The following is a 13,081-nucleotide window of genomic DNA, read 5'->3' on the forward strand; positions in this document are numbered from 1 at the left end:
ATTTGATAAAGATGCCTTTAAAATACAACTGCCATTGCTGAGGAATAAAGTTGTGTTGTGAAAGAAAAGGCAGAGATGAAATTCCTGGAAATTTGGTTTGTGTGTGTGTGGCTATGTGTGTGTGAGTGGCTGTAGGGTACACAGTAATAAAGCCTTTCTACCCTTTTCTTCTATTGTCTATCGCGTATGACGAATGAGTGTGACGTTAGCAGTACTGTACCAGGTGTGAGCTACTACAAGAAACGTGCCTGAAAACAGAAACTGCTACATCTGTGAATGGTACATTACATACTCAAATCAATGTGATCTATGAGTGAAAGTTTCCTATTGATGGAACAGCAACACAAAGGTTGAGGGGTTCATACATTTTCGGAATGTATGGGATTATGCATTGGAAGTGTGGCCAACATACCGTCACCTTCTCTAAATCAGCTTCTGAGGAGGTGGGAGACAGGGGGCTGATGGGGCTGAGGGAAGGGGAGCTTCCAACACTTGAGACGTACTCAGGATCAGGGACGTACAGAACCTGCAAACACAATACACAGACGTTGCTTTTGTGCAAACACACATGCACACAGCCCAGAGAGATTCAAGGAGAGTCTCTCAAACACATATGCATAACCACACAGCCTAACTGCTTGTTGAACAAAACAAACAAAATCATGTGAACATTTTCATGTTCAACACAAGGATAAACAGAAGTGACACCAAGGATAAGGAGTGATGGGGGTGTAATGTTTGATTATGAAGTATGTGAATAATCAGAAAAGGGTAAACAATGCTGAACTGAAGCCAGGGCACTTCTAGCTTTGCTAAAAGAATGGGGGACGGGCAACAATTGTATCTGCCTGAAAGCACAAGGGAACCATTTAAACAGACATTTCTATTTGGGATCTGGCAAAATTTCCTGAATTGTTGGGCTCTGAGCTGTCACATCATTTTAGCAGTTTTCTCTAAGACCCACTAACCCTAACCCACATTATAGGAGTATATATAATATACTCTCTGGCCTTAGTAGTTAATAATTGGGCTTAAAGCCATATATATCAGGCTCAAAGCCATATTTGAGCTGTTTTTGAGGGTCTTTTGAGACCAGTTCCAAACACAGTTTAAAGGTTGTCGAGTGTCAATGGCAAGATTAGCACCTAAACAGGTTGAAGTCAAGATAACACACATTATCAAATTTAAACACTGACTTCAGCACAGCTGGCACTGGTGGTCCTACACTCGTAGGGTTGTCCACACAAAGTAACTCTCTCCTCTCATAGAGGTGACACTTCAAAATGTACTTAAACTCATTTCCAAAACGTCTACCTGTTCTGACAAACGCGCTACTCAGGTTACTGACGAGCCTCCAGAGCTCCTGTGAAGTTTAGCTGGCAAGAGATGGTATTTCAATGTGTCCAATATTGTTCATCTATAATCCACATTTTTTGCTGCTTCCCATTTTCAGGCGATGGTAAACGTGAATTAGGTTGCCACAGGGACATCTTTTGTTTCTAGTTATTTCAGAACCCAGCTACTTCTAAACACAGATTACATTAACCTAATGTAACGTGACTGAGGATCTGATAAGCAGATCTGATCGGAGTAAAATGTTATCAGAGCCAAGTTTTTGTTGTCACAAATTTCTTTTACTAATCTTAACAAGCCGATTTCTGGCTGTAGCTTAATAGAAAACAATCACAAGAGACTGGTATTAACCTTGTCCTTTTACTGTTGTCAAGGAAACAAATCAGCTTATTTCCCAAATTATAAATTGATACAACTATTTCCTTTAGGAAGGAAATCTAAATCCACTAATCAGAAAAGAGTTTAGGGATTAATCAATAAAAAATCTCTCTACATTATACACAATTCAATAGTGATTAAAGGAAATATGGATAAAAACACAACTATGTTCTTTTTTTTTTTCTTCAATCCCTCTCCCCATTAAAAGCAATGTTAGACTTTGGGTGTTGTACTGATGAGAAGAGAGCAACATTAGCGCCAGAGGAGCTGACAGTGCAGGCTAAAGAAGGCTATTTTTGTTGTTATGTGTAGCTTTGGGGCAATTGAAGCACTCCACATATTATAATACCTTTTAGAGGCAAAATGGGTCTTTTGCAATGAACTGCATCCTAATGGGTCAAGTGACACTGCAATTAGCAAGCGATTAAGTGTGGGACAGATAGCAGGGATGTGAGCGGTGAGTCAGCAGGTCTGTCTCTGCAGTCCCAACACGCAGGATATGCCTTCCACCCAAAACCAATAAATAAAACTTATATTCTGGTTAATTTCACACTGGACCACAATGAAGGTGGTTCCTCTGGACAGTGGCCTGCTGACATGTTGTGACAAGTGTATTATTTCTAGTTGTGGGTGTTTCTGTATAACACACACATACAAAAAAAAGCCAAGAAAACAAATCAGCAGCCAACCGCCTGTTTTATTTAGTAGAATTAGACTGAGCTTAGTATTAGAAAACCTATAAAATCAGAAGCACTGTGCTTTCCAAGACCACTCCCAGGCTGCTGTAACATGTACTACCCCTGTTTGTATTAAAACTATGTCACTATTGAAATCAACTTATTTTCTCCCTGCCTGCTTTGGTGACAACACATCTAAAAGAGCTATGATGACACTGAGCGGTAAGTGAGAGGCTGCCGTCATCAGGTCGTTGTAAGACAGTGATGAAGTGTTATTGGTGAAGGCGTGCACGGCGGTTCACACCTGGCCAGGCACCACTGCTCTGGAGAACAGCTTGTTCAGCTGAACCAGCTCGTTGGGTGTGGTGTCAAACTTGAGCGAAATGCTGTTCAATGTGTCCCGCGATTCCACCTGGACCACAAAACGAGAGAGAGGACAGAGAATCATTCTCCAGCTTCTTTTCAGGGCATTTCCTTAAAGCTGCAAAAGGAACACTTCAGTAGGTGACACAGATGTGAATGTGAGACAGAGAGAACATAAATGTTACATAATTATTACCTGAAAAGATGTTAATGGCTTGTTTTGATTTTGCATTCTAGATTTACATTTTGGATGCAAATGAAAGCTGTCATTGCAGACCAGGAATAGATTCTCATGGGATACTGGCAGAAATATGAACTGACATAAATGTCAGTAGCAATCTTGTTTTATCTAGTTATCCACTCATTGAGTTTTCGATGAAAAACTAACTTTTGCGCACAGCGGTCTCACTAACCAATTTTATTTTCAGCGGAAAGTCATACATGCAGAGATAACTATGAGTCGATAAAACATCTGTTGCACAAAACACATGGAATATATACGTACATATTTATAACAAAAACTGTATAATGTCCATCCATCCATCCATTTTCTACCACTTATCTTATTTGGGTTGGGGTCGTGGGGGGCGGGAATGGGGGTGGAGCCTATCCCAGCATCTGCCCTCCTACAATGTTATGCTTCATAAAATATCTTGATATTCATAGAATTTATGATGTTTCCTCAATGAATTTTACTCAGTATAGTTAGCCAAAAAGATCGAGTTCATCTATTACTGTCTTCATATGTAAGTCAACTGAATGAGTGATTTTATATTAACCGTACAAATAAGCATCAGAGGAGTGAGCGTCATGTTACTGGAGGATCAAGGCGGCTGCTCATGAGGCTACACCCACTGCTCAGCTGCTGCACTCTGCAGTGTGACACAGGTGCACTGGCTTGTCTCCACCAGTTAAGAATCATACAAAAGAGATGTGCTCCATGTGTCTGAACTAGTGAGCCTTCTAACATGCCCAGCGGGACTTTCTACCTTCCAAATAAGGATGACAACCATGTCTGTGTGTGAGAGAAATGTTGTATAAGTGAGAAAAGTAAGCTCAGGGGAAAGAACCCCAGAGAAGGAGACAGGCAGTGCCGACTCTGAGCTGTGTATAATTAGGATAGGATAATGACAATGTGTGTTAGTGCAGCAATCATGGGACTTCTTCCATGGGTCTCAGCATGTGCATGTGTGTGTGTGTGTGAGTGCGCGGTTTTGCGCATCCTGCTTTACATGTGTGCAAACATCTCAAAATGAACAGCAAGGAATGACAGCTTCTCCGATTCTTGACATGACAAATAATTTCCAGGAAAACAGTCTTGCACACACAGACATACGTGCAGAATCCCAGACAGCAAAGTCACAGGCACGTTGCTGCACAAGCGGGAACTAAGACAGACAGGATGGATTATTAGTAATACAGAATCATTGTATGAGGGCCTGTCACACATGACAGGATCAGAATCAGCTAAAAGAACACACTACGCACATTGACATTGAGAGGAAGAAGCAGACAACACAGAAACTAAGACGCTGTTTGCAAACGGTACATGTACTTCCCCAGTAAATACGCTGATGTAGACCGAATAGTAAAAGCAGCTACAGCCACTTTATCTTAGTGATAAGACAACTGTTCTATAAATGCATCACAATAAAACAAATGCCATGACCAAACTACAGCTGCATGTATTCTCCCTCCTGGCTCATTCACAGCCGAGTCCATCCTTCAATGATGAAGTGTGCTCAGTGACACGCAAACAGCCAGTCGTTTCACAGGTGTGTGGTCTACGGTCCGGTCACCCATCGCCCTGCATTTTAAGGATGCACAGATCTAGTGACCAGACACGGTTCTGACTGATATTCACCCTTGGTGGATTGATATTGGCTCAGTGATTGATGCTCATCTGTTCACGCATGAGAGGGTTAGAGTTGACATATTTTTTCATAAATTTGTAAGACTGAATTTGTGCTCACCATGTTATGAAGGTCTGAAAGAATTTAAAGCTCTTGGAATAATTTGAAGCCTATCTCAGCTGACACTGGGCGAGCCGAGGGGTTCACACAGGATGGGTTGCCAGTCCGTCGCAGGGCCATAAAGAGGAATTAGGGGCTCAGTTTCTTGCTCAAGGATACCTTGACACGGTCACCTGGGGACGTGAGGATTGAACCAGCAACCCTTCCTTGCTAGATGGCCACGGTACCTCCAGTACTGGAGAGAACAGTCTTTGGTCAACATGAAAGATAATAACATTTCAGCTGATCGGAAACACTTTGCTGTCAAAGAGTTGGACAATGAACAACAAGCAAGGAAGTCGAAAGGTTTAGTCAATGAGTAATCATTTTAAATAATTTAAACTGGTCTCTGACCAAAATAAACATTTATGTAATAATGGTGCTGGGCTTGGAAATCTAGGCCTTTGCTGAGGAAGAGGAATTTTAGCACTGATATTGTTTCCCTATGGTAAATTGATGCAAAGTCAAGAAGGACACAGATGTGTGTGACACCTTGTGTGTCTGTGTTGAATGAGATATCAAAAATATTTCCTCCGTCATACAAAACTACTAATGGCCTCTGGAAGGCTCAGCAGGGTTAAAGTTAACAGCTGTGTTTTACAGGCCTTCTGATAAAAGTCCAATTTTAATTGCTAACTTTATTTGAAATGAAATGATATCTTGTGACTATTCACTCTCTCAAGGTTGTCAAATCTTGTATCATACTTGCACTACAGTATTTACTGTAATCCTTTTATTATACATTGTATAGTCTCTACCATCACAATTTATTATCAACTGATCTATTGCTTACTAAAAATTAAAAAAAATCAAACTCCAAATTATCCATCCAATCCCCTTTCTAGAATCGTACTGTCGGACCACTACAGGCAGCCAGGGTAATAACAACAACACTGACAAAGAGGTGCTCTGTGTGACAGCTTGTTCACGAACACAGGAGTCAAGCACAAACAGCCAGTAAAAAATGAACCACTATGAATGTGTAGTCCCAGTTATACAGCAGTGACGTCTGTTTGGGCTCTAGAGCACTGATCATTAGCCTTTTTTGGTTGCTTGTTCGTAGCGCCATCCTGCACTGTTGAACAACACAGTGTGGGAGCTTTGTTTCATAGTATGGAAGTGGTTGTGACACAGAACAACTGCGAGCAAGTTTTGAAATCCTGAAACCTCATCAACTGACAGCCACTTGGCACAGATACTGTATAACATGTCCCACTGCCTCTTTCTTGATGTGTGCTGGACTAAAGACACCATCTAAACCCAGGGTTGACATTGTGGACATGACATCCTGAGACGCAAAAAATGAATGTAACTGGACGTCAGCCGCACTGCTGGGTCACAGCCTCTCTCACTCAGCCATGTGGATGGAGAACAATCAACAAAGGGCAAGGCAGAGAGGGATCCATTGTGTTGGAAGAACTGGGTGGGAAAATTGTGCAGACCTGGACCGAGATGGACAGAATTGTTGCACTTTGACTTGCAGAAGTTCCATGGATGACATGTCGATTACAAGGCAGAAGAGGAAAGCATGGTTTAAACTTTACGATTCTAGATGAGTAACTGAGTGTAGAAATTTGCGACTTTTACTTTTCCCTTCATTAACTAGTGACAAGCAAAAACATGACTTCTGTAATACCAATCTGCAATTTGTCCTGTTAAACAGACTTCTTCTTCTAGGGTCATCGTGGGGATACACAATAACAGCCTTCTGTTCAGCTGATTTAATTGTCCAGCTTGATTAAATGGTAATTTGATCATTTTCTACAAGTGATTAACATCATAGAGCTTCCTTCATATTTCATTTTTCACATTTCATTTCATAATACAGTTTGAGATGTTTAAGTTTACACAACTTGTTTATCTAACCACATGTAACTCAATTATTTGATCAGAGTGAAGATTATCCAGTGGAGGCTGCACAGAAACTTGGACAGTGAATTTGACGTAGCTGGACTGTGAAACATCAGGTGCTTGTGGACCTGATGGATTCCTGGCTGTCAGGTTGGGAATGTGGGGGTAATTCTTTCAATGTGGGACGGACCGGCGTGTGACTAAAGTGTGACAGTAAAATGTTGAAGTCACTGTTTTATACAGAAAAGGGTGATCAGCTGCCAGTTTCCATAAATTTGGACAATATTATCTAAAAGTTGATTTATCAGACCGATAAGAAAATAAGGTTTCTGACATTATTCTGCTGTTCCTTACAGACCTGTTGTTTCACACGAAATTACAGGAAATGTGCTTTAATGCTGAGTTTCACTGCATCCATTGACACTATTCTTACAGTTGCATTGATGAAAACTATGCACATTTCCATGCACATTAATATGTGTTTTTCTGGCGCGTACTTTGCTAACATGACCCTTACAACCCGATTTCAAAACCCTGGGTTAGCACTTGGGCCTGATGACCATCTGCCGATCTAAACACACTTTGATAGTAAGCAGTAAAACAAAACAAAGAAACAATGGTTCACATGATGAAATCACATGAAGCACAGAAATAATACGCTTCTCCAAACTTCTTAAATATTGATGTTCGTGTTCACATCCTTCTGGATGAGTTTTTTTTTTTTTTTTTTTTTTTAAATCAGCACTATTTTGGCAAATCAGGTAAATCCCATCAAGAGTTGAAGCTTTTAACTACAGTTGATACAAAACACACACAATTATGCTTCAGCAGCTATACGTTATTTTCCAAATCAATTCAACCCCTAAACACTGTAGAAAGGTTCTCCAATGTTTTAATATTCAAAGTGATCTTTTTAGATGTGAACAAAGCCAGAATTAAAGCATTGCCATTGCTTTACCTTTATCTGAATTCAGGGATTTTGATAGAAAAATATGTACCTGAGGGCAACTTTATTGTGACTTCAGTATTATCAAAAAATACAGAAAAAGTGTCAGCACAGACGGAGGAAGACAAGGAAGTCAAGCAACTTACTTAAGCTCACATGAGCGAATGCTAAATGTTGCTGTGCTGTCGTGCTATTTTAATTTTCCATGAGGCTGCCATATTGCATCTCATCATCATTCCAAAACACACCAATTTTCTAGTTAACAAACAGTTTGTCTTCCAGGGTCCTGCCATCTTGCCCCTCCTACTGAAATATCCCTCATGTTACTGCTCAAACCGTCAGACAAACACACGTGGCTCTGTTAGTCCCGTTATAAAACCAGTTCAACATGATATGATGATAATCACTGTTTTCATATTGCAAATTGCTAATGCAAAACAAGATGAAATAAAAAACGCCGCGACAGTGTTGGCTCAGGAGGCTGATGTCAGCTGCTTTTATTTTAAACACAAACAGACATAATGATATTGTAGCTTTAGGTCTGTAAACCAATGGTTAAATCAGAGAGTGTCTGCAACCACATGACATGAGACAGCTGTATGTTTCCTGACTGCTGAACAGTAGAACCCCTCCTTGTAGGTGTCATGAAAAACACCAAATACAGTAAGACATCTTAAGACAGTAGAAAGACTTACGGGATTTTCTATCTCATTAGCACAGTCGAGAGTACAGTACTGTCTGGTTACACAACAGCAGCATGTCAGTATGGAATATATATCGTCTTTAAACAGGAAACACCACAGAGCAGATCTAAAGTCTCTGTGTGTTACTGTAATGCCAATGAATATGTTTTTGCCAAGTTTTTACAGTCATATAGAAAAGGACAAAGACAAAATGTTCCCTCCCTAGCCATCAAAAATTACCAACCACCAAATCATCCTGTCCTAAAAATATTTACAATCACCAGCAAGATATTTGGCTGCTGTCCCCGGTACATGCATGAAAGAAGATTTTAAGGTTTCTGGATTTAAATTACAAAGTAAGCGTTTGTTTAGTTGGGAAGTTGAAGAGTTAATGAACAGCAGGGCTCCTACAGTGTCAGAGCCTTTCAGCTGCAGCTAAAGCACAGAGCATCGATTCTCCCTGGGTGCTATTTGCTACTGTCTCATCCATGAACTATTTATTTTTAGCTTTATAGCTTCTTTGTTGCTCAGCACAAAACCAAACTTTCGAATATTTGGGTTTACAAGACATTTAAAGCTTCTAAAAGCAAGGTCACACACGTTTAAGGTCATAAGTGGCCCATCAAATCAAGAAGTATGTAATGAAACTGTAAAAACTAGATACTTCCAAGTAAACATGACCCATGGCACTCGTTGGCTTTTTCAACAGAATCTCAACCGATCAATATGGGTAAATATATCTTGTGTCCAATTAAGTAAATATGGAGACCCCTGGGAAGTTAAGCACCAAGTCTGACAATATAGCATGACTTCAGATTTGGAAATCTCTTTGTCTACACAGGCCTTTAATACAACTACACAACTTGCTTCATGTGTCAGGGCGGCACTAAAATGACACATGGATCAGACTCCAAGAACGTCAGAGATGCAGACATTGATTGCATTGTAAGAAGAGCTATCTGTAACTCAATTAGGTGGAAGGACAGGAGACATGCAAATGTGACCCGATGATAAAGACCTGTCATTGGCATATTGGCAGGAGAATGAGAGGAGGGGAAGAGGGAGAGAGAGCAATCACAATCAGGTTCATAGCCACTAATGACAGGGGGACCCTATCTTCTGACGCTCTTGGTCAATAATAGCCATTATTCGTCTAAAACTGGGGATGAATAATTAAGCTTCTTCCTGTTCGGGTGCCCTCCATCCTTCACGTAAAAGGGTAGAAGGATTTTGTGGCAGCCATCTTGAGAGTGACTGTCACCAAGCTAATAGTCACCTTGTTGGAGAGAGATAAATCAAACTGGGATGACTACCAAACCCTGGTATTAAACAAGCCCCACGTAGGACTATCAATAAAGCTTCTGCTAAAGGGCCTGGAGAAATTGAGTAAATAAGTGTCCTGGTTGTCAGGCTATTGCTATATAAAACACCTCACCGATTCTTAATTCAGACAAGAGGTCTCATTCTCTCTTACGCCGTGTGAGGGGCGAAGCGTGTCTCACACAGATGTATGTTGCAGCACAGAGATGCTACTCTTGAGAGCTAAACTTTGAGTTTGGATAGATTCCACCAGAGTTGATGCTTGTCCTAAGTGCAACAACACTTTGCGTGTAAGACACAAGCAATTTATACGACCATTTAGCAAAAATCCTCCGCATAGCCTTCAGACTGAGAAACGCAGTTTCAGATGCCATAGCTGGTGGTCAGAGAATATAACCCCTGCAAACATGGCAGTTTAGCAAATTTAAAAGCATCGGGATAGAGAAAAAATAAGAAACCAGAGTGTTAATGTTAGAGAAAAAGTATTTTCTGAGGGTAAGGTAACGTCATTTAAAAACTGAGAGTATACAACCCAAACAGGAGATGTTCAAGAGAAAGAGAAGTGTTTGACTGTCAGAATTTCTCATAAAAAGGCTCTCAAAACCAGCTCTGAAAACCAACAACAATAACAGCAATGCATTGCTGCTAACACATTATTTTGTGAGTAGCTGATCCAGGAAAATATCTGACGAGGCAAACATGCAAATTTTACTACAGAAAAACTGCTGATCAAGCTGATGTGCTGTTAACTACTTTCTTTATGTTTTGTAACTTTCTCACTTTCAAGGATTCCATCTAATATGTATCATCTTTGCAAGTACAGAAAGTGAGTGCAAAGAGAGAAACCATAATCAACAGTGGATCAACTAAACTAGAAATAAAAGTGGTTTAATCGCCCATAATGCTACATTCGAGCAGCTCTCACTCCTAATTCTATAATGAAGGATGAAGCCCAGCTTTAGCATGACAGTTGCCATGGTGACTGTCGTTTCTACCCTAATGGCATGCGCATTTGCGCAACTACACCCTTGCTGATCATTTACAGACCTAAATTTAGGGACTTCATAAGTCACAGCATCCTGTCTTTTTCAAGGGGACAAGAAGTTTGGCGTCTCATTTTTTCCCCTTCACACATTCATCCTTGTGTCAGGCTCCAGCTCTGCTCATGCTTTCATTGGCCTCCCAATGATTTGCAGCACAAACAAGGAATGAGCTTTATGACACACAGCAAAGTTGATGACAGATATCATCTTGCTTGTTAACACAATGTGTAGACATAAAACTCAACAATGTCAACAGTGCTTTGCACATAATAATTATACTGTAGATATAAAATAGTGTACTATATGATGTAATGGTAAAACAGTATAAATTCTCTCAAGAGTAGTTCAGCATCTGAGCCAAACTTCATGGCAATCAGTGCAAAGGTTTTTTGAGAACTTGCAATAAAAAAAACACAACAACTTCATGGCAGCTCTACAGAAAAAGTAAGAGGTTCACCAAAGTTATTTGAATCCATTGTCTGAAGGTACCATCACTAATAGTTGTTTCGATACTTCTGACTGGATTAAAGTGGGGGACTGACTGATAAGATACTGTCATGCTATGCTAAACTGAAATAATGCCAAGCAGCGCTCCATGCAGCAGAGGTCAATATTAAAGTTGCTCAAATTCTGACACCGGTATTCATCCAATACTGGCTAAAAACACAGCGTAGTCTCAGTGAGCATGCAAGTCTATGCACTCTTCTGATCCTGCAAAATTTATTAGTCCTGCTACTTCCTTATTAGCTCAGTTATGATATACAGGACATCAATTATTCTTCACAGCAGCTGAAGCCCACACGGGAAGCAGTGTTGTGATTCCACTACCAACTGCCTTATTAGACCTGTGAAGAAGAATTTGTTGATATGTAACATTAGATGGAAAATAAAACAGCATACAGTGTCAAGACTGTAGGGTGGCTATCAAAGTAGGTGTTAACACAAAGGCTTCATTCTTTGTGTGTACTTCTTCATAACTGTTGATGGTATCAGGAAGGAAAAAAGTCACATTGGAACTTCTGGTAATCATTACATTTTCTACTATATATATGTTAAACATTTTGACTGACTGTTCCGACTTGCTATAACCCACTAGATGCCACATACACAGGGCTATTTCACTGCTTGGCCAGAATGATAATATGAATATTGACAAGTTCCTTCTTTCTTCTACGGGCCTACAAACCAGGAACAGACAATGTGCATCTTGCCACTGCTCTCTGGTGACACGGCAAACAAATATAATGATTACTGTGCCACTTCCGCTGAGAAAACTACAAGGCACCCCAGAGTGTGAACTTAAAACAAAAGACTCAACAATTATGGTATCATGTGGGGTACATGCTTAAATAGTTTTACACTTTTTTCTCTATCAGTTATGACTGACCTCAGAATGTAGCAAAAAAAAGTAGGGGGGAAAAAACAAGTTTGTCACTTACAGCTTCTGTTGGTTGATACAACTACTTCTTTACTGGTGTCACTATTTTCAAGATTGATTTCACAAAGTGGAAGTTTATCAATGGTCCAAGCAACAACATGTATTACCACAGGACTCAAGCCATTGGCTAAAAGAGATCCTAATAACTAAACCTCAAACTTAAGATGTGGCAAATTATAGTTCTCCTTTAAAGCCATCTATTGATTATGCAAAACACTCATGGGTTCCCTCAAGTTCAGGCAAATCCAAAGGGTGGCATCTACATCTGTGGTGGGATGAGTGGTCTGCACTTTCTTCCAGAGCTTCATTTAGTTTGACTTTGACTCGCTGTCCTCCCAGGTATTTGATGGGAAGAGAGAAACCTGAGTGGCCCACCCCTGAGCTGCTCTGTGCCTCCCTTCCGTCTGCATCTTTCTGTCTCCTCATCTATCTCTGTTGTTCCCACAGAGTTCAAACATTTTTTAATTGGATGCAGGTCAGCCAATTGCTGGACTTGGTTGAATGGACTGGCGTTATCAGTGTCTAGGCAGACCGGTTGCAGCTGTTAAGGTTATTTCTCAATAAGAAAAAAAAAAAAAAAATCAGAGAAAGCCTGCGTGTGAGGTAGAGGGTGAGAGAGGGGAAGGAGAGGGAGGGAGATGCTATCGATAAGGAGGCATTTTTCCTGTGGACGTTGGGCAATAGATTATAAAGTAATCTGGGGGAGAACAAAATAAGGAAACATCGCTGGCCGTCCCCTCAGCACAGGAGATCAGGTTAAGATAAAGCTGTTTCTCAATCACTGGGACACCGGCGGCCATGTGTCTCTCACCGTGTAAAAGAGACTCCAAGGCTCACAAAGGGGCTTGATTTTACTGCTTTAAACACAGTTGCTGACCCCAAGCCTTCTTGCTATGTGCCACTGAAACAAGTCAGGTGACAGGACACAATCATTGGCAGTGCTTGGTCCATCCATCACACTATCAGCAATCGAGTAGGTGGTAATACGCAGGAAAGAGTAAGAAAGAGTGATGGCTG

At 40.6% G+C, this 13,081-nt stretch overlaps 1 protein-coding gene across 6 annotated transcripts in view; it reads right to left on the reverse strand.

Annotated features, from left to right (window-relative positions):
• Window positions 1-13,081, reverse strand: part of oxr1a (oxidation resistance 1a) — a 176,930-nt gene that overhangs the window by 32,583 nt on the left and 131,266 nt on the right. For 5 of the 6 annotated variants that reach the window (XM_086219155.1, XM_086219153.1, XM_086219159.1 and 2 more), the window contains 2 exons: window positions 2,713-2,820; window positions 413-526 (listed from right to left, as the gene is read on the reverse strand). In XM_086219155.1, coding sequence (XP_086075281.1) covers window positions 413-526; window positions 2,713-2,820 — 222 coding nt within the window. The remainder of the gene's footprint in view (window positions 1-412; window positions 527-2,712; window positions 2,821-13,081) is intronic. The other variant, XM_086219158.1, reaches the window with a different exon arrangement.

The sequence above is a fragment of the Aulostomus chinensis genome, chromosome 11 (assembly GCF_037954235.1).
Source record: "Aulostomus chinensis isolate RoL2024-O1b breed Wild chromosome 11, RoL_Achi_v1.0, whole genome shotgun sequence".
NCBI classification, from domain to species: Eukaryota; Metazoa; Chordata; class Actinopteri; order Syngnathiformes; family Aulostomidae; genus Aulostomus; species Aulostomus chinensis.